Source organism: Lynx rufus, unplaced genomic scaffold (genome assembly GCF_022079265.1).
Source record: "Lynx rufus isolate CCGP_SWC_20201006 ecotype Redwood Valley unplaced genomic scaffold, mLynRuf1.p SCAF_5, whole genome shotgun sequence".
Lineage (NCBI taxonomy): Eukaryota > Metazoa > Chordata > Mammalia > Carnivora > Felidae > Lynx > Lynx rufus.
In genome coordinates this window covers 35,877,392-35,899,885 of record NW_025814867.1, presented here as the reverse complement: position 1 = coordinate 35,899,885, position 22,494 = coordinate 35,877,392, and the positions used below count along the sequence as shown (strand labels likewise).

The 22,494-nt window shown below is 49.0% G+C and overlaps 1 protein-coding gene across 1 annotated transcript in view; it reads right to left on the bottom strand.

Moving 5' to 3' along the window:
• CLSTN2 (calsyntenin 2) overlaps positions 1 to 22,494 on the bottom strand; it is a 397,891-nt gene that overhangs the window by 117,197 nt on the left and 258,200 nt on the right. The window contains exons 3-5 of the mRNA XM_047100142.1: positions 21,216 to 21,411; positions 20,046 to 20,254; positions 13,277 to 13,426 (exon numbers count right to left, since the gene is read on the bottom strand). Coding sequence (XP_046956098.1) covers positions 13,277 to 13,426; positions 20,046 to 20,254; positions 21,216 to 21,411 — 555 coding nt within the window. The remainder of the gene's footprint in view (positions 1 to 13,276; positions 13,427 to 20,045; positions 20,255 to 21,215; positions 21,412 to 22,494) is intronic.

Sequence of the window (22,494 nt, the reverse complement as noted above, 5' to 3'; positions counted from 1 at the left end):
TCTCCACTCTAGTTTAAGGCCATCATGTCTTCTCACCGGGACCAATCACTATGACAATTTCCTATCTCACTCTCTTTGTCTTTCTAATCTTCACGGGTCACTGCTGCCTGACTGCAATACAACCAGTTCCTCTTCCAGGAAGTCCTCCATGATTGCCCCAGGCTGGACCACATTCTCTCCTCCCCAATTCACAGTTTGCAATGCACATCATCTATGTGGGATTCACACTGTGGTCCCCAAATTATCGTCTGTAGACAGGTGCAAGATCAGGGCTAGCCTCAGAAGAATCACCAGAAACAACTTCTGAAGACACTAATTCCTGGGTCCCACCTTAGGAGATTCCAGTGGAAGGTTTTGAGGACAAGGGTCTGGAATCTGTCATTTTAACCATCCCCCTAAGTGACTGGGTTGCGCAGACAGACTTGGAAGTCACTAGCCCGAACAATATGGGCAATGAACTCCTGTTCCTCCTCCCACTGCATTCATGCCCCAACAGCCAGCAAGGGGCTGAGAAAGGATTTCTGCCCCCCAAGCAGGACGCCCAAAGGGAGACCTGTTTACTGCCTGGAACCTGACCCAGCAGGGTAGGACAACAAGCTGTCTTTTCTTTCTCTACCTTCTGCAGGGCAAAGCACAGGTTCTAGTCCCAGAAGAACCACGAATGTGGGACCCAGGGCTCTCAGTGGGGAGAGAGCCACTTCTGGTTGTGTGCATTGGATGATTACTCCTGACCATGCCCTCCTCCCAGTGATTTGGGACTTGACTTAGCCATGCAAGTGGCTTTGACCAGGAGAATAAACTAGTCATTTATTTCTGCAATTGTTTTTTGTCTGCAACTCTCTATCCCCCGCTACCCCATCAGAAGTTCCGGGAGAGCAGGGTCTATATCTGTTTAGTTTTAAAATCTCCAGTACCTGGTACACTTCCTGGACCTCTCACTGAATTCAGCCGCTCACTGAATATTTGGGAAATGGACTGGCGAGGATGTTTCATGAAAGGCACCTGTCTTTCTGGGGCTCAGGGAATTCCGTTGGCCGTCCTGCTTTGGTCAGACTTTCTCCTTGATGCATTCCTTGTGGATTCTCCTGCTTGCTCCAGCCTCTGTGAACTGAAGAGGCTCGGATCCACTCTGTGTGTGCCGCTTCTCCAGGGCCCCCGGATCTGCACACAGCCTTTGGGCTCTCCTCTGCTCCCATGCCTGGCGCAAGCCCCTGGACACCGCGCCCCAGTGCAGCTAGCCCCTGGCCAGCCACGTGTTGTGAGGGGACCCACTCTCTTCTGTGTGGCTCTCTGATGCCAGTGCCAGTGCCTCCATTCCCCAAAAGGCCTCTGAGCTTGCTAGTATTGGGAACCACCTCTTTAAAGCTGTGTGGTCCCCCTTCGCCCTGGCTCTAAGCTCCCTGGGGGTGTTGGGGAGCAGCCGGTGCTGCCATTGAAGCGAACCCTGTGGTGTTCAGCAATCAGGACTCCCACCCAAAGCTTGGCTGCTACTTTCTCCCCAACTCCTTCGTCTCCAAAGATTCTCAACTCACATGCCTCTCAACTCCCAAACAGAAACACAGCGGGCAGAATTGATGCTAGAAAGGTAGAGAATCCAAGCAATTTAAGAGCAGCTTTTCTGAAGGATAATTCTCCCAAGGGGGAAATCATTAACTCAACCAACCAGGATACTTTCTCCTGGATTTATAGAAACTCTCCTCTCTTATGTCCAATAAACATGAGCATTTTCCAGGCAATTTTCTTATCTTGGGACAAATGTATTATTGGTGCAAGATGGAGTAGCTATTCTTCAAGAATCTTTAGTTTTATGGCTTTGAAAAGCTTCTGCAGTGCAGGATTATAGTTTTGTTCACGAACACATTTTCAGCCTTTTTGTAAAGATGTCCTCTGTATACTTTTCCTGCTCCGGCGATATAGATCTCCTTAATCTACAGATCACTTGTACACGGTCGCAAAACTTTTATTTTTTAAATAAAAAGACTGTGACTCTGGGTGATATTACAGTCCTGGAGGACTTTTCATTTCACCGAACGGCATTCTAAAATTGGAACCGAATTATCGTCTCTTCAGAAAATACAGTACACATCTGCAGAGTTGGTCACACACACTGGAAGCCCGGGAGTGCGTGTGCGTGAAGGTGGGGAGGGCTGTCACTCATGCTACTGCGGGGCCGCACAGGCCATCACAAATGATTGGACTGGTGCTTGGCAAAACATATCTCAGGCCAGGGAATTCCCATGTACTTGGGCCCAGGTGACATACTCCCGAGAAAGCGATTCAAAATGCAAAGACTTTTGCACAGAGAGCTTTACTGGTGCACAAAAAAGGAAAATGGAGCCAAGCTAAAGTCAATCACACTGCACCCTATCTAACTGCAAGGACACAGACAAGCACGTCTGACCTTCTGTGAAGGAATATTATGCAGCTGCGGCGGGGGTGGTGAGGCTTTATGATGCACGACAGTGCATAAGGCCTAAAGTAAGTGCAGCATGTAAGCAGCAAGCTGTCCTGGGGATACTCCTCCCTGCCCCTTCCACTACTGCCCCTTTCCCCACACCCTCAGTGCACCTGGAGAACTGCACTGACACCTCAGGTCTCAGCCTCTTGTCACCTTCCCTGGGAAGCCTTTCTAAAGGGTTGGGCACCCCTGCTCTCTGCTTTCCTAGCCCCTGGGTCCCCTGGCGACTGCTCTGACTTCCCTGTATGGGAATGATCTCTTCCTGACCTGTCCACCTGCTTACCCTCACCCCACTGCTCCAGCTCACGGTCCCTAGGGGCTCACCATCCGCCTGGCACAGAGTTGGCCCTGAGTGGAGTTCCGTGAGTGGAGTGGGAGTTTTGAGAGATTCTCTGTTATGCCAGGACCATGGCTGGCCCTCTGCATGGCTATAGAGGGTCAACGCTCCCAAACCCTGTAATGACATCTGAAGGGACATGATATGCTCAACAATGTGACTCCAGGGCCCCCCTGGCAGACCAGGGAAGACTCATAACTACATGTGGTCACTCTATCTCCCAAGTACCATGTGAAGCAGATGAGGGGAGAAGAGGACACTGTTCCTGCCCACTTTAGAGGTGAGGACAAGTGTGGCAAGGAGAGGTAGGCAGCTTGCCATAGTTCACATTTATCACTAGAACCCAAGTGTCTGGCTGGCACGCAGGTGGTGACACTGGTGCCCGGGCTGGCTAGGTCTGTCCTCCCACTCAGGGATGCAGGGAGCTAGAAGAAAACCACCATTCAATGGTCTTTGTGCTGGGCTTCTCACAAAGCCCAGTCTGCCTGGCATCCATGTGGGGAAGGGAGTCATAGGAGGGGCATTTCACTGATGAGAGAGCTGAGGCTAAGATGTCAAAAGACCTGCCAAAGGTCACACGGTCAGAAAATGATGCCAAGAGGTTGGCCCGACTCCTAAACCCACTATAGTAGCTTCTCTTTCTTCTCTTCCTTCATCCTCCTCACTGGTACCGTGGACCCGTTCCTGTGGCCGGCCACAGGTCTACCTCGTGACAATCCTCTGAGACAGGTACAAGAGCCTCATTTTGCAGACGCCACATCTGAAGGTTCAGAGAGGTTACGTGGCTCCCCTAATGGCCCTGAGCTGAGGGCATGGTAGAACCTGCATTTGAACTCTGCTCTTTCTGGCTTCACAGCCATCCCTCTGAAGCCCCGCCCTCTGCTGACTCCCTGCAGGGAGCAATTCTAGCAGGCTGCAAAAACTTAAAAGAACTATCAGTTGAAGAGGCTGATCGCGTGTGGTTCCAGGGCAGACCCGTGTCTACAAAGAGATGGGGTAGAGCATGTGGGTTCTAAGTCAGAAAACCCAATACCATCCACTGTTCTCCCTCTCAGCATCTGTGTGTGCTTGGGTAAGCCCCATATCCTCAGTAGTCCGGTTCCCAAGGAGTCATCTAAGAAGGCTGAGAGGTGGTCTCACTACTCTGGATGCAGGCAGGTCCCAGAGGTGGGCTTGTGTGGCAAGAGTGATACCTCCCCCACACCATTCCACAAGCCACAATCCTCGCTCAAGGCTGCCCCGATGTCCAATCACACATTTTTCTCACAACACGAGGGAAGGATTCTAACTACAAAATTTTTCTCAAAATAGCCTTCAATGGTCTCAAAAGGTGGTCAGCATTCTCCTTTGCTTGGAGACACATTGTAGATGAAGAGACAGGAGATCTGTGTCTACAGACAGATGGGACTGAGATTGATGTAGGTCCTGGATATAACTAGTTAAGGCCAGCATCTTAACCTCAATGTTCTCATCTGCCAAAAGGGAAAAGAACAGCTTTCAGGGTATATGCTGAGGAGTCAATGGGACAGTACACGCATCCCTGTTAGACAGGGTTTGGCAAAGATTAAATGCTTACTCACTGGTGACCGTTATGCTGATTGAGCTCTGTTTGGGACAAATGCGGTCCGCCTGCACCCCCTCCCCGCCAGGGCTGAGACGATTAGACCCAGAAACTTCCCAAGCCCATTTCCACTCATGTTCACATGGAGGCACAGGGGAGCCAGGGAGAAACAGGCTCGAGCAGACGAGCTTCCCCAGCAGGTCTTTAAGCACATTAAGACGCCACCGAGTAGGTAAATCAGCATCGTGTACAGAAGCCATTTGTTGCACCATAATGATCGACTGTGTCAGTGATGTCAAAACAGGTCGTTATTCACGGAGGAGTGCCCCTGGAGGCCCTCTGCCAGGAGCTTGGATGCTCTCCTGGCAGATCTGAGCAGACCCAAGGTGCAGCTGCCCCGGGGTCACTCTGCCGGAGTCAGTGGAATTGGGCTTCAGTGATGGCTTTTCCAATTATTTGGGAAGAAAATGCTCCGTTGTAACTTAAAAAAAAAAAAAAAACAGTATAAAGGGAACTAAAAGAGCTGCTGTTCATTGAGCCCCCGTGTGTGTGGTTAAGAGCACGGTGTTCCACAGGCAGGCTTGCTTCTGGCCCTCAGGAGAAGGCATTATTATCCGTTTCTATGTAGGCAAGCTGAACCAGGCAGGAGTGACTTTCCTGAGGATGCGGCGTGGGTTAGAGCTGAGGAGGGACTGAGGCCTGTGTGCCCAGCCCCCCAGACTGTGCTTTTTCCACACACCCCACCCCACTGTCTCCCTTTGGTCCAATCTAAAGCTCTAAAATCAAGACTGCAAAGCTCAAGACACACAGCCTTACTCAATTCTATAAATTTCCGTGTGTGTGTGTGTATGTGTGTGCACACACAGGCACATGTATCCATTTATATGATGGTACCTATTTTACCAATTTTAGTCATAACATTGTTTGCATGGCAATCTAAGTTTTATAAAGCACTTCCAAACATAGGACCTCTTTGGGCCTCCTTACAATCCTGCCAGATGATTAGGCCAAGGGTTACAGTTCTCCATTAACAGCTGAGGAAACCCAGGCTCAGACAGGGCAGTGGCTTCCGCAAAGGCTATGGCCAATCACGACAGGGCTAAGGGTTGGCCTGAGCCCTTTTCACTCTCACTCAGCGCTGTCGTCACTAGTTTGTTCCTGAGTCCCGCACCCCCAGACCCCATCACCTTCCTCAGCCTCAGGGAGGGTTCGGAGGATGGATATCTAAGGAATAAGGGGAAGGGGGTGACTGTAGAGAACAGGGACACAGGGAGAGGAGATGATATGACAAAGGGGAAAGTCAAGAGGATAGGAGAAGCCTGAAGGTGGAGAACACCTATGGGATGAAAGAGCAGAGCCCCTGGGGATGAACGTCAAATAAAGCCAGGTACTGGTGAATGGAAGGGTGGAAGGTGGGTAATTTTCACCTTCGGTTCTCTTACAGGGGAAGGTAGCCTTCCCTACTCTGGGGTGAGTTGCTGTGCTTGAGTCTGTCATCTTTGGGTTTGAAGTTTCACATATGTCTCAGGCTCACATCGTGTTTCTCTGGCCCATGTGATCACCAGAAGCAACTTCAGGTTCAGGCAAAAAGTATCTGAGAGATGGACAGTCTGCAAGTGTGGGTTTATTTTCACATGAGCTGTCATTTAAGGCAATGGTGCACCAGACCAGCATCAATCCAGGAAAGATGGATGTGTTGGGCAGGGCAAGGAGAGGGCACAATGAATGTCAGGGGACCCCTTAGGTGCCACATGTACAGTGCTTCGTTGAACTGGAGCTACCCTTTCAAGCTAAGTCTCATCTCCTTTTTGTAGATAAGGTGATGGGAGAGGTGAAATGTGTTGCCTGAGGGTACTCAGGTGGCTTCTCTTCTGAACAATCTCCTGAGATGCCCTCTTAGAGCTAGTAACGTGCCCCTTTGGAAACTCCCAACCTCCTTGTTCTAGCCTTCTTCTCCTGCCGCTTCAGTAATTCTTTGAGATAGGCAGTTATAACTTTGAATTCTATCTATGCCATTCATCAGCTGTGAGATATTGAGCAAGGTCACTCAAACGTTCTTAACCCTAAGTTTTCCTTATCTGTAAAGTGGGCTAGAATTGCATATCTCGCAGGGTTGTTCCTGTCCTCTGTGCAGCAACACAGAGGACTTTTTGGAATTCCGTGTTCCTTTTCTTCTGTCTTAATGTGTCTATTTGGTGTTCCATTCTTTCTAGGCTGTCCAAGGCGCTCCAATAAATTACTTCTCACTAAGGTGTCAATGGAAGATAACAGCTCCATGCAGGTGTCACCAAGTATTCTCTGTAAAGGGCCAGAAAGTAAACATTTAGGCTTGGAGGACCATCTGGTCTCTGTTGAAACTGTTCAGCTCTGCTGTTAGAGTGCAACAGCAGCCATGAGATGATATGAAATGGACGAGCATGGCAGGATGCCAATAAAGCTTTATTTATAGGCACTAAAATGTGAATTTCATGTGGCCCAAAGTATGATTCGTCTTTGATTTTTTCCAATGATTTAAGGTGCACAAACCATTTTCTGACTCACAGTAGTACAAGGACAGTGGTCAACTAGATTTGGCTTGCGGGCTATACTTTGCTGACCACTGGGTTCATAGTGATTCGTCCAAGAGGCATTTACATTTTAAGCTGGGAGTTATCCTTTAGAACAAAAAAGTTGGTACCCGAATGGTGGCATACTGGACACACTGGCAGTACCGTGAAGGCCAGGACTGAGGGCAAGGAGCCAACCTTTCTTCTGCCATTCTGGCAATGCCCTCGTATGTCAGCCTGCATTAAGGGAAGCACCATCATGCAAGCTTCAGATGGACACAGTTTCACTTTCTGAGCCTTGCCTGTCTCTAAGAAAATATGGGTGCCTCCTGGGCTTATCACCCTAAGATTTGAAATCAATGCCTTTCATGTAGTAAAACCTAAGCCAGCTCTTCTGTGTACTTGACCAATAATTGATCTGATTTTGGAAGGGGCAGGGTGAAGCCAGCTGACCCCTGGGGCCTGGAGTTTTTTCTCCTTGGCAGGGTGATGGGCAAACGGATGGCTGCAGGGGGACAGGGACATATACTTGACAAGACTTAGCAGCAGTCAACCTCAGACGTGCTTGGCTGCCAACCTCATCCCCTTGCCTGTGGGCTCTCATGGGCTTTGCCTGCAAATCTAACTTCCTTTGCTGTCCAGTACTTTGGATTGGTTTTTGAAGAAATACATGATTTTAGGTACTTTTCCAGAAATGATCCATTTAAAAGTGTTCTCAGGACAAATCATCCTTTTCAGCTGGTTCCTGACCAGTCTCTGCATCTATGTGGTTGGCCAAGAAGTCCTTCTTTCCCCCCAAATCCCCCTCGCCACACAGGGTCATGAAAGCCTCTAGGCTCCCCAGTGCTTTTGAGGTAACACAGGAGGCCCTGCCTTCGTGACCTGGTCCCCATAGGCCCATCCAGCCTCCTCCCCCCATGCCCCAGCCACACCATGCTCCTTCCCACCTTCCTGACCTCTGCTCCCTAGTGTGGAACACTCTTCTCTATGCTGAAACTATTATCCTTCAAGATTTGGCCCAGGCACATCTCCCCAGGACCCCTGCAAGGTTAAGTGTCTCTCTTCTGTGTCCCCAAAGCCACCTCCACCAGACCTTTTGTCCTCAGTACCTTCTTTGCCCTCATCTCCTTCTGCACTACGGGTCCTGGTACGTCGTGTCTGTCTCTGTATCCCTGGCCTTCAGCACACAGCGGGCCTCAGTAAAGGGTGAATGAATTCACTCGGCAACGTCTCCCCCTGAGTAGTGTGTGTGTCAGCTCTCACAATGCAAATAACTAAGGGATAATTCACCTCAACCAGCAGCTTTCGTGCTGTGGTCCTTCCAACATGGAAGTCCTAGACGCATTCTGTGTGTTCATAAATCTTTTCTGTGCGACCTTCTTTCTTGTTCAATGTGAAGGCCGTGGACCAGCTACATTCAGAAGCGCCCCAGACTGAAGAAGTCAGGATCTGCAATGTACTCTGGCTCCCAGGCGCTCCTGTGCGCATGCGGGTGCCAGGAGCCCTACTCTATCGGATACCACCTTTCTTCCTGACCAAGGCCTGATTTGTGGAACGGCAGAAACACTGAGACCATCTAATGTACCTAGGGAAATAGTCAAGCCCAAAGAACAGAGAAAAAGTGGCTTGCTATGTGGCTGCATCTTTTTTTTCTCTCCATATGAAACAGGGCAGCTTACTGTGAAGGTGAAGGGACCAGGAATTGGGCCCGTGAGAGGAGGTCTAGGAACTGACAGTGCTGGTTGAACTGGTGCGGGGCGAGGGGTGGCTGACCACCGTGGGCTTGTGCTCAGCGATGACGGGGGCAAGGAGAGAGGGGGTCCTGTGAGGACTGGAGTCTGGAAACTTGGTCTGGCACACGAACAATCCAGAATGGCTGCACGTCTGGGCAAGAAATGGGGAAGGGCCACCAGGGAAGTCTGCCGTGACTCTCTCCGGAGGGCAACTGTTTTGCATAAAGGGACTTGAAATACTGAACTCTGCTTCTCTACTGGCCGGAGCAGGTAACAGACACAAAATCTGACTTGCGATAATAAAAGGAAAAATACAGTAAATAAGTGTTATGAAGACAATGTTTTCATCTTGCAACATAGAAAGAGATGGGCTAAGAGATTATAAAGAACAACGAAAGAAGGCATAAAGAGGGGATGTGTTTCTCCACATAACGTAACAACTAAACAAACAAACAAAACCCAAATCAGCAACCAAATTACAAATGATCCTCTAAGACACATTCTGTGGCCCCTGGAAGGAGGGGTCCACAGGAGCAGCTCCCACTGGGTCCATTGCCACTATCATCCCGATGGCCTCTGAGGGCACTATATCCTCTGTTCGCTCTGATCCATGATCAGATGTGGGTTCTTCCCAAAGTCCTCAGTGCCCACATAGGCCCAGGCTCGGGCACATGTAACGGCTTGGCAAGAGGGAAACAGACACCAAGAAGGCTGCAAAAGTCTGGCATGAGAGGCAGGACACAAGCCAGCCTTTAGGCTTCTGTAGGCTACTGCAGGGGCACCTTTTTTCCTGCTTCCTAATAGAATCTTCTACCTCCATGAGTAAGGGCTACTATAGGGATACATGAGGTCTCCAAGCTCAGGACAAAACACGGAGATTTTGTTCTCTATTCCACTCGCACAGGTCTAGTTGGTCCTTGGAGGACCAACTTCTTCTCTGGGCAGCTGAGAATGGGAGTGGCATTCCCTTGGGTAAAGCTCCACCTACCCCCATAGAGTGAGCTGACCCCTAGTACCTATTCAGAATCTCAGAAGAGAATCTCAGAATCCCAGCAGAGAGGATAGAACTCATATTGTTTCTGGGAAGACAAGACCCAGCCATAGAAAAAAGATGGAAAACGGAAAACCATAGCCCGAGCAGACCATGTCTTGGTCAAGGTGTATAAGGCAGGTGGCAGAAGAGTCAGGGTCTGTGATGTCCTTGTGCACAGCTGGTTAGGGCCAGCAGCATGCTGGGAAAGCTGCAGCCCCACACTCCTGGAAGGGGTTGTTGTGATGGAAAACTGGGGCCATGTCCTGGGGCACCGCGGGAGTCTGGGAGCAGTCCCTCGTTGGCCTGGGAAGGAAGGGAAGGCTCCAGCTGTGAGCAGGGTCCCTTACTCCTTCAGGACAGCTTCTGGGAGAAGCTGATGGTGCTGACTGGGAGTGCTCCCGGGAGACAGGAGGTTCCTGAGCATGATGGATTGCTTTCACTGTGCTGCAGCCCGCTCCTGCCTGGAGGGAAATGACTAAAAACAGGTACAAGAATTTGAACTGCCAAACTGTGTTTGCTTGGTGACACTTGTTGTTTGTGGGAAATCAGCTCAGGGAAGAGCCTCTGTTCTCCTGGGCAATCACCTCTGGCACATACCCACAGACCTCTCACTCACGGCTGGCTCTGAGGGGCTTGGGTTCATTGCAGCTCCTGACCCCGGCATTCAAAACCTTGACTGCCAGCCATACCCTACCCCTGACCTCTCCAATCTTGCTTCCCACCTCCCCACAGTCCCAACCACCTATGCAAGCCAGACTGGCTTCCTTACACTATTCACTGGTGCCCTGAAAGGCCTCCCCTCTCTGTGCTCCTCTCCCATTCTATACAGGGCCGGCTTCACCCCACACCCACTTTAAGAAGAGCCAGCCCTTTCCCCCAGGGACCTGACAACCCCTCAAGTGAGGGGCAGCCTGCTTACCCCATGGTTAAAAAAAGAAAACCTGTAAACATTGGCTTACTCCAGTTTGCTCTGCAAAGCTGGGAGAGGGGAGTAGTAGACTGGTCCCACCACTAGGGGCCAGTGGTGGTAGGTATACTCTTCACTGGAGAAAGGGCTATCCAGCTACAAGGCAACAGCCCTGACCTGGCGTAGAAGAGAGGATCCCCAAGGTGGGTCAGCTGGAGGTGAGGGCTGCCCAAGTGGAGGAATAAAGTGGACCAGCCTTCCGGAAGGGGAGAAGACTGCTCTCCAGGTCTGGGGGCTGGGATGGGAGTAGCCGGAAAGAAGTCTGAGCACTGCTAACACATGTCGGAGAAGCTGGGTGACCTGCTATGATCTGAGAACCTACTGGGATGACGGCTGGGGAGAGAGACCTAGTGGCTTCTACCGGAGCTAAGCTGGAGGGAGGAGGGACACGGTGCAGAATCCAGTGTCAGCTTCTGCCACCAAAGGCTGGCTAACGTGGGCAGAAAAGCCACCGTAAGGTAGTTGAGTCTGACTCAACTTAAGTGGCTTTGCTGGACACAGTGAAGGGATGCAGGGAGTCACTGTGTCCCTGTTTCCTTTGTTCCACAGAAAGGTACATTTCCGTGTACCATCCATTCATCCATGCAGCACTGGCCAACCACCTGCCTTGTGCCCGGCCCTGCGCTGAGCACCGGAGACACAGCGAATGGGCGTGACCTCTGCCTCCAGGAGCTCACAGTCTGGCTACAAATAGCATTGGGCACTAGCAGGATAGGCGTCCCACACATTCTGCACACACGGAGCCTAACATTATTAACATGATTTTCTGTGCATACGTTTAACACTGAAGCAAGTACAAACGCTTTTAGGAAATGGCATTTAAATATAGGTACAAAAATGTAATCCCAAATCTGTAGGTGTCTCATTTGTCAAAGACACAAAACATTGGGATCTTTTTCCAGATACTGCTTTGTGTTTTACTCTCCCCACTGAAAATCCCATTATGAGTATGTTCCCTGCTTAGAAAGCTTTTATATTCTTTCCAGGCTTTCTTTTCAAAAGCTAGACTTTCACTGGGTTAGTCCTTATAAGTTAAAATAAAACAAGCTGAGTTCTTCTTTACTCAAATAGCTTTTCATTCATTCATTCATTCGATGGCTGTTTCTTGAGCACCTATCATTGGGGTCACATATGTGCTAAGTCTGAGAAATTCAGTGGTGAACAAGAGAGACAGAATCCTGCCCTCAGGTCCCTTAGGGTTTAGTGAATTACACCAACCAGAGCCCAGGCTCCCTGAGGTTGGTGACACATAGTTTCCCACTCTGGCTTGTTCCTTTTTCTCTGTCTTTTGGTTGATCCAAAATAGGTGGATCTACTTTGTTCTTTCTGTCACATCTGTCTTACCCGTGACTCCTCTATTGGCATTTCATCTTCTCTACTTTGTTCAAAGGCAAACGACTCTGGCTCTCTCCAGAGGTGGGTTTAATTACCGCCTCCCATTTTTTTCTAGTTGAAAGAGTAAAGGAGATAAAGTTGCACAGGGGAGGACCCTTTTGAGAGCTGCCTTCTGAGGAGAGTGACCCCAGATGGGTCCTCAGGGGTCCTTGCTGTGTACCATGAGAATGAATGCTTGACTAATAGGCGCCCGTTCAAAGTCTGACCAGTGACCTCTATGATATCGTGGCATCTGTCTGTCCGATAGAAATACGGATGATTACCATAGCTAATGACATGAAATACACGGAGAGGAAGAGAAAGAGGGAGAGAAACAGGTAGAATATAACAGGGGCTCTGAAGCTTAAAGACACATGGACAAAACAGTAGACAAAAGCCACAAAGCAGGACTCCAAGAAGTACCCAAAGTTATGAGTGAGTGGTATCTGTAGCAGCAACAGCACAGGAAGCAGAAACAGAAGCCAGTGACCAACCAAAATGGTGGCCCAGAGATACGTCCAGCATCCCTGCCCGGCCACTGGAATATTGGTGCCACCACTAGAGGCATTGTTATTCTATAAGCCATCCAATTCTCGGCGAGATCCATCTATGCACATGGCCTTGTGGTCCTCACTTCGCCTGAGGTCAGTGATAAACCTCTGTCATCTAAGGGTAACCTGAACCTTTGCTCTGTCTTTGCATACCCAAACAGCTAAACCGGGGCAAAAACCCACCTCCATCTAAGGCCATTGTTTCTCCATTCCCGGAGCCAACACTTGAGAAACTCCTTAATCTAGAGGCTAGATTCTGGGACTCCAACCTCTGCTTGTGTACCTACCTTCTGTGCTAGCCCAAAGAACATGACAACCTTCCCCAGGTACTGAGTGATGATTCAAACTTGACACACACTGGCTCAACTCACTCCCTTAGATAAAGCGAATAGGCTTGCTGGCACTTTCTCCCGAACACGGTGGTATAATTACTATCGATTCAAAAGTGTCATGAGATTTTAGAAAGGGTGAGCTGGACAAACAGGGCACACGATATGAGACAAGTTGCCTTGGACATTCTCAACTATAAAATGAGGATAATAGATCACCCAGGAGTTGTAAGAATAAACAAGCTACTTTATTTCTTGCAGCAGAGTGACCGCATGTAAGAAATTCCTCTAGTTATAGGTTGTGTTGGCTTTCAGGATAGGTCTAGCACCTTCTCTACACCAGGCCAAGCTGCCCCCGCTCAACAGCATCAACAAGAGATGGCCCACCTTGCCAGCCAGGCTTGCAAACTGGCTTCACGTCCACCTGCACCAGCGTGTCCTGAGCGGCGGGCTTCTGTCCACAGTCGTAGGCAGTCACCAGGATCTCGTACTGGCGTTGCTTGTCATAGCTCAGCTTCTCGGTATTTCTGATGTTGCCTGAGGATGCAGGGATATTCAAAATGGTTTGGGATCAAGTTAACCACACTGCCGTTCTTTAAAATCCCTTCTCTACTCCGCTAACCTTCACTGGCATGGAATGACCCCTTTCCTTGCTTGTGCCTTGGTGGCAGATTGCCAGGAACCACTGGCTGGAGCCACCTCAGCTGTGGGAAAGGACTACTAGGAGATTCCAAGCACATATCTGGAACCCAACTGGTGGATTCGTTAGTCATGGGTTGTCAGAAAAGTCCCTCCTAGAGTGTGCCCGTGTGGTTGTGTCCCTGATGATGTAGGGCACCAAGGCTCATCTGCCATGAGATCTCTGGGAAAAAGATGGGATTCAGAAATGTCCTGGCACATATTTTTTAACATCTGGGCTCGTCGCCAGAAATGTTCACTGCCTCTTCTCACATTATTTTGCTACCAAATAGGAAGTAAAATCAATAAGAAAACGTGTGACCTCTCTTCTGAAAGCTACACAGAATAACAGATTCCTTGCCCTGGTGGCAAAGACATTTCTCTTCTCCGAAAGAGACCACACCATTTTTCTGGGCCATGTGTGTGTTTTTGCTCCTGTGGGTTTGGTATTATAACTCAGAAATAAATATTTGATAATTAACGAGCAAAATTCTAATTGATTATTTTTGCTGAAATACAGTTTTGCTTCTAAGGGATGAATAAAAGCCCAGTGTGCATTGAACACTTCTCAATTTTGGATTCTGAGAGAGTGAAGTCTTCCTTTGCAAAGAAGAATTTCATTCTTGCTTTTTTTTCTGATAGTGGAGCTGACAGCAAATTAGAACTCCAGTGTTATCATTATCCTTTAGCAGAAGTGAAATTAAGAAAATGGAAACTTAGGGGCGCCTGGGTGGCTCAGTCGGTTAAGCATCCGACTTCAGCTCAGGTCATGATCTCACAGTCCGTGAGTTCGAGCCCCACGTTGGGCTCTGTGCTGAGAGCTCAGAGCCTGGACCCTGCTTCAGATTCTGTGTCTCTCTCTCTCTGCCCCTCCCCTGCTCATGCTCTGTCTCAAAAATAAATTTAAAAAAAAAAGAAAGAAAATGGAAACTTAAAAACAAACCAACGTGCTAATGGCTGACTCAGGTATATTTTTAAATTTCATTAAAACTAAGGGAAAAATTCCTAATGAGCTTTCTTCCATTTCAACTGATGTCTATGGCTCATGTGAGTGGAGGCAACAGGGACTACATGAATCAGCCTCTGGGGAATTACAAAAGTCACATAATGTTTTAAAGATCCGAAGAGCTGGTGCACTCATCACCTAATACCAGTGAAACGGTCCTCAGTACCAGGCCCTGAGCAGGGCTTCTCCTGTGAGAGTCCAGCGTCTGAGACACTGGACCAAGAATGAGGATCTTTTATTCCACCGTCAGCTCCAGACCGTTTCTAAAAATGTACCCGCAGCCACTGATTTGAAGTAAAATTTAGTTTAACAAAGCCGTTCAAAAATCTCTGAATAAAAATGGGTTTGATATATTTTTGGCCTCGTGCCTGGTGTTCAGAATCCCTCTCACTACCCGCCCCCCCCCCCCACACCTTTTGGCTTCGGTCTCAGCTCAGGGCCCCCCAGGACTGGGGCGGCTAGGTGTTGGGTTGGTGATGTTCCCTGTGGGCTCTGTTAGCAAACTGGCTTGTGGTTATAGTGCTCACGGGGGAGGATTTCTTGCAGGTGGAAGCATTGCAAAATAACCGCAAGAACGATGTTGCAGCAGCATCAAATTGAATTTTGAACAAAAAAGTTTTAACTTTCCTTTTCCTTATGGTTAAATGGCTCTCAAAAGATACGCCTCTCGGAAGAGGAAGGCTCAGGGTTTACAAGCCGTGTGACATTAAGCAGACCAAACGCTATTGACTGTGGTAGACAAATAAACACACAGGCGGCAATCCCTGGCCCAGTCTGCGGCAACCGCACATCCTAGCGAGTCCTAATGAAACTGTCTGAGAAACAAATGTACTTTCTCCGCTACCGCCGGCCTCACACATGGGAGAACGGGTTTCAGAGCCCGGAATTTGAAGCCTTAGGTCAAAAATGAGTGTATAATGTGGTGACCAATTGTGTTGGGGAGGGTCCTATGTGGATAAGACACATACTTAAAAATTTTTGGAGGCTCAAAAAGTCACCCATTTTGCTTCTGTTACAATTGTATTCTTCTTTCCACATTTGAATGATTTCTCCCAGCAGTGCCTAAGAAGGAGACCGGAGTTCCTAGCTAGCCCAGGTGACTAGGGGTTGCTGGGCCCATTTCCCTGCTCTAAATGAACCCGGGGAAGCTAATTCTCAAAGAACAGTTAGTATGTACCATGCATATTAGTGAAGGTGTTCTTTTTTTTTTTTTTCAAACTGAGGCTGGTGGAGGTGCCAGGAGCCAAGCACACTGGCCTGCAGCCTCCTTTCAGTGGAATTTAAATCACAATAGCCCCTGGGGCGCCTGGGTGGCTCAGTCGGTTAAGCATCTCACTTTGGCTCAGGTCATGATCTCAAGGTTCTTGGGTTCCAGCCCTGCATCAGGCTCTGTGTGGACAGCTGAGAGCCTGCAGCCTGCTTTGGATTCTGTGCCTCCCTCTCTCTCTGCCCCTCCCCTGCTCATCCTCTCTCTGTCTCTTTCCCCAAAATAAGCAAATAAACATTTAAAAAATCGGAATGACCCTTTTGGAAAGTTATACAGGCCAGTCACTTTGCAATTGTTCATACCTTTGGGGCATGCAATTCCACATCTAAGAAATTGATTCCGGGAAAATGATAAAAATTACACATACAGGTGCAAATATGTTCATCTAAGCATTATTTCCCACAGTGAAAAATAATAAACTGGATGTCTGATAGTAAGGCAAGAGCTAGGTAAAAGAGTCTGTGCACCAGATAGAATGTTTTTAGCGCTGAACGTGGTAATTATGAAGCATTTTTAAGGGTGGAAAAAATCCATACTATCGAATGTTAAGTGAACACAGCAGGGTAAAGAAAAACAAGGCGAGTGTAACCTTACTTTTGTTAGAAAAAACCCCACAGAAAAAGTACTGGTAGAACATCAATAATGGCTATCTTTAGTGGGATTACAGGTGATTTACTTCCTTCTTGTACTTTTCTATGCTTTCCGAATTTCCTGCACAAGGGGCAAGCGTGACTTTTCTATTCAGATGGAAAAGAAATGTTTGCATTTACTTTCAAATAAGCCAACTGTAGGGCACACTTGGCCCAGAGGAGGCGGAGTCTCCTGACTCACCAGGGCAGCCCTGTTGCCCAGGAGAGGCTGCCTGGGGACCGAACACAGAACTGCTGGAAAAGGAGAAAAGTCTGCCAAGTGGTGTCGTGTTGTGGAGACCCCTGCTTCTCCTTCTGGCCATTCCCAAGTGTGGCTGAGAGCATGGTTTGTGCAGACACGCTGGCGAGCCCCCTCTTGGCAATGCACCCAGCCTCTCACATGGGCATGGCATTGAGCACGGGATTTAATTCCCATTTTACCGGGGAGGATCTGAGGCAAGGGTTAAGTAACTTATCAAAGATCTCTCTCTCTCTCGCTGTCTCTCTCCCATACACATACACACACACACACACACACACACACACACACACACACACACACGTAATGGATGTAGGACTAAGATGTAACTTTGTAGTTTTGAACTTAAATACCATAGCCAAGCATTCCTGTCAAATATCACTAAGGAGTGTAATCACTTGACTGGTGGAAAGGCAGAGAGGCCCATGCTCAGGTGATCTGGGCTCCAGTCCCAACTCTGCCACCGGGGTCACAGGTGCTGTTAGGCAAGCTCTTAATACTTTAGGACTCAGTTTTTCCATCTGTTCAACGGAAATAAGGATTTGGTCCCTACTGATCTCAAAGAGACCAGCCAAGTACCAGGAGATGGGAAATAAGAAGCCATCGGAAGTGGATCCGGAACTTCCTAAGAGGGAGTGGTGACTCAGTTACCTGCTTATAATTTCAGCCTGGAAATCTATGGGGTGTGTGTGGGGGGGTGGGTAGTGAATAAGCTTTATGTCCCAACCACCCAGGTAAACATCTAATAATCATGGCACCATGAATGGAGCATTCCCTAGGTGCCGGGTACCCTGTGAACATCACCCCCAGGGCACAGCCTCCCTGAGGCCTCACAACCCCACAAGGGGGCAGGGACGGTTCCCGCCATGATTTCATGGGGAAGGAATTCAAGGTGGGGAGGCCAAAGACCTCTAGTAGAAAGAGGCTGAGTTTTGGGTTAAGACAGCCCAGGCTGAATCCATGGAATGTCTTCGATCTTCGCTGCTGCCCATTCCCCTTCCTTCACCAACAAGCAAAGAGCTTGGCAAGCTGGAGGAGCCAGGACCCATCTACCTGCCGTCATGTGGTTTCAATGAGTGGACCCCGAACTCAGCAGTACTTTCTCTGATGTGCATACAAAGAACTTCTTCAAGGAGAAGGGAAGGTCGCTGGGAGAAATGATGGATAAGGGCCAATTGGGAAACTCATTAGAATGGGGAGCTGCCGCTTCTGTGTCTGTCCCTGGGTCCTGCCTTCATTACTTGGAGAACCGCTTTTGTAAACCTCGCTGTCAGGGGCCCACACTCCCTGGGAGTGCCCACTCTCCTCTTCATCTTCTGTTGTAAACCAACGTTGGAGGCAGAGGCTTGGCAAAAGACCATTACTCACTTTTAATGAGACAGCTAGGGAAATAAATTGGCATATGTTAGCGAAATGGCTCATCAAGGTGAGTAATTATCTTCATGACTGGGGCAGTTTACCCTCAGATGAAAGGATTTGCATCTCAACTCTCATTGGGCTGTGGCATTCCAGAACTAAGGCAGGAAGTCAAGTGGAGCCTGACCACTCATCACAGATATCTCTGCTTGTCTGGTCACGCTCTTCACCAAGGACTCATCGCCCCCCAAGTTCCAAAGCTTTTGTGGACAGAGACCACACAGCTGATCATAGGGGAACAGAAAAATACAAATCAATTGTTGTATATTTTATAGGGTGGTGTGTGCATGTATGTGTATTTGATGTGTGTGAGACATACATCTGTGTGGTAGGGACAAGCCAGCCGCCTCACAGGGCTTGTAGGAAAAGCCATCAGGAAATAGTTCTGACAGACCCTACTAATTGAAATTACCTACTTCTTAGTCCTGAACCAATCTTTAACTCAAGTCCAATATTTTCTCTTTTACTTTCTTGTGCACTGAGGCACTGATCTTGTGTTCCACACAGTGAGCATCTCGCAATGTGCTGGTTTCTAACATTCCCACGTGGTTTATCATTTTATAAGGAAACTGCCTTATCTTTGTCTGTTATAAGAATGCTTTATTTCATCTTCCAAGGCAGATCACAAACCACTGGAGATCAGGGATGAGGGTGTCTTATTGGCTCCCATCCGCTGTGGAACCTGCTGCAGTTCTCAGGATGCAGAAGACCAGGTCCCAGGACATGTTCCCCCGCCCCCCACCCCATCTCAATGTCAAGGAGCACGGGAAGCACTGAATACTGGCAAGCAGGTCACTGATGGTACTTCCCTCTAGGTGCCGGCTACCGGGAGGCTCACAGTTAATCCACTGCCTAATTCTGGCTCACGGCATGCTTTATGCACCAACCTCACCCTTGGTGCCACCTGACTTTCTAGTCATTTCGACTTTCTTTCCACTGGATGGTAAGCTCCACTGGATGGCAGGCCCCCGTCAGTTTTGAGCTCCACTCCACTCCGTTCCCAGTTCCCAGCACTATGCCTGGCACTCAGTAAATAATTCACAGGGTAGAGGAACTTCAGGTTTTGTAACTTTTGCATCTTTGTGCAGTGCTCTATGATCCTATTCGAAACAGAGTGGGGATAATATACCTATAAGCACACACTCATGCTATCAAATAATACACTTGGCAAGTAATTATCATCTGATTAACATGGAGTTATTGAAAATTGCATTTAATGTGGGCGGAGTTGACTGGGCCTCTGGCTGAGGTGTTTGCACTACAAGTGTTCTGTGAATGGTGATGGGGAAATGCACAAAGGGCTTTATAGGACTGTTTTCAGTTCGGTAAGTTCAGTTTGGGATTGGGGTGTGGTGGGAGGTTTCATTCTTTCATTGTTGTCACTATAGTAGAAATTCTCAAAGGACATTGGCAAGAATATAAAAGATTCTTAAATGATTCTAAGCTCAGAAGGTGTTTCCAAAAATCTCCATCTTCTCTTTTAGCATTTTTTTCTTTTTTCCTGGGAGCAGGAAGCAGACGGCTGGGGTCGGGGGTAGTGCCACAACTTACGGTGCAGGAAAGGGACTCAGGTATGGCTGAGTTGATGGCATGGAAAATTCTACCAGAAAGCCATCCTGTCTTAAGTATCCAGATGTGTGGCATTATGAGTTCTAGGGGCTGTACTCACTGAGCAGGTTTCTGAGGTATCTGGGGGGTGTCTTCGACCTGGCTGTGCTAATAATCTAAGGACATCCACTCTAGTGCAGGGCTGAGTTCTGGGTTACAGAGCCTAGGTCATGGATGGCAAGGGAGTCATCACCTGCCATGGACGTTCAGAGCCCTCACTTGGCCTTCAGAGAGGGGGTGGTGGACTTGTTTCTCTGCCCTTCCCCCCAGGGGGGCCCTCTCAGGACACTCACCATTTCTGTCAATGGCAAAAGGCACGTCAGTTGTGACGATCTCATAGTTGCAAATCTGGCTGTACTGAGGGGAGCAGTCCTCGTCCACGGCCTCCACCTGTAGGATGCTGTCATAGATCTTGCCCTCTGTCACCACTGCCTTGTAGGCTGGCTCTTTGAAGGTGGGAGCAAACTCATTGACGTCCTTCACCTGGATATGGACCACGGCCCTGGGACCACACACCGGAAGGAAGAGATGGCAGTAAAGGGAGAATGACACTGTCCTCCCACACCTCCCGTGGGCACTGACTCTGGTCAGTCCCAGGGCCGAAGGAGCAGAGAAACCTGTCTCAGTGTTCTGTCCGCCCTCCCACTGGAGACGCTTCTACCTGTCAATGCCCTGCTTTGGGGATGAATCCGCCCCTTCTCTGGCCTTCCCAGTTACCCAGCTTTTTTTTTTTTTTTTAATTTTTTTTTTCAACGTTTATTTATTCAGAGAGAGACAGAGCATGAACAGGGGAGGGGCAGAGAGAGAGGGAGACACAGAATCGGAAACAGGCTCCAGGCTCTGAGCCATCAGCCCAGAGCCCGACGCGGGGCTCGAACTCACGGACCGCGAGATCGTGACCTGGCTGAAGTCGGACGCTTAACCGACTGCGCCATCCAGGCGCCCCATACCCAGTTACCCAGCTTTAAGCAACGATTCCTTCTAGACTGCTTCCCCTTTCCTTTATCTGCTCCTCCTCCTCTGTTCATTCACTCTTCCTTTCAGTAAGAATTTAACCACTCTCTGAGTTAGGTTCAGAATCAAACTCCAAATGGGAGAGAGTTACAACCCAAACTAAAAAGTGCCAGGACAGAGATATGCGTGTGGCATGGCAGAAACCCAGAACAAGGTCCCAACCAGCTCCGCAGGGATGGGCTGGCTCAGGGAAGGCTTCCCGGAAGAAGTGACACTTGAACACAGTCCTGATGGCGGAAGGGGAATATTTTCAAGGGAGGCACAGGGGCAGAGTATTGCAGGTGGAGGACTCCGCCTGTGCTGATGCCTGCAGGGGCCCGGGGAGCTAGCGGAAGAACCATGGTATGACCACTGGGTATACAGACCTGAAGAGCAGGGTGTGGTACCGAAGGGTGGGAGGGAAGTGGGGTGGGGGGTAGGGGTGCAGGGATCCCTCTCCGGCCACTCACTTGTGCGACTTCTTCCAGGCTGTCTCCCGGGGCCCTGCGCCACAATCATAGGCCTGGATGATGAACGTGTACTCTTTCTGCAGCTCACAGTCGATGGGACTCTTGGCGCGCAGCCGGCCCTCTCCCGACGTCTTGTTGAGCACCACGGCCTCAAAGGGCAGCTCCTGGCCGTGGATCTTGAACGCGCAAATTTCCCCTGCAGAAGGATGGAAGACAGTGAATGAGGATCCTGAGAATTGCCAGACGGAAGACACAGCTTCTCTTGGGCCAGATTTGCAAACCCAAAACCTCCAGGCCATTTCCTCCACACAAAGAATTGTCACACTGGAAAAAGAGGCCTCCAGAGACCCAGATCAACATGCTCATTTCATGGATGGTAAAATTGAAGCGTTTCACACATGGAAATGTCACCCATCAAGTGTATCCGGCAGAAAGGAGGGGAGTCACGGTTGCGGGGGTGGGGGGGGCTGGTGACTGTCCTAGTTTGCTGCTTTCCCGCTTGCCCTCGCCTGGTGTGAGAACAAGGATTTTGCCCACAGCCTAAAGATAAATGGCTGTAGAGGAAGGAGAAAAAGGCCAAAGCTTGCATAATTGTTTGTCCCTTGAACCACCAGCGTGAGCATTGCTGGGGAATTCGTTGAAAATACAGACTTCCAGGCCTGACCTGGACTCCTGAATCAGATTACAGGTTGTTGCGTTTTTTTTTTTTTTTTAAACCAGGTTCCCTGGTGAGGTATTTGTCTGCTCACTAAATGTGAACCGCTCTGCTCTGTCCTTTCCTCCTGGCTTAAACGCCCCATGGTGCTGCAGCCAGCTTCCCACCCCTCCAGCCTCCATTAAGTCTCTCCACCCACCACTTCCCTGGCGGGAGAGGGGCACCAATCAGGTGCAATTTTCTCTCAAAACAGCAGGCGTGAGTCTGAGTTCCAGAAGCCCCGTGGAGCCTGAAAAGCTAACTTCTTAAAGAGCTGAACATGTTGTGAAATTAATGCATTTCTCCCCCTCAGCTGGGTTAATGTGTATTATAACTATTTCTCTGCATTAAAATTATGAGGCCATGAAAACATCTTCTTTTTCTCAATTGATGGATATTTATTTCTTGAACCCCGACTGCAAGTAAGCCATGTAGTAAGTGCCTTGTGAAATACTGAAAACTTGAGACACGTTCTCTTCCTGACATTTCAGGGAGACGGTGTGTAGATGTCCAGAAAGACCACTCCTGGTGCAAGGGACGGGGGGTGGTAAACATCACACGACACGGGCAGCAAAGAATTCATCT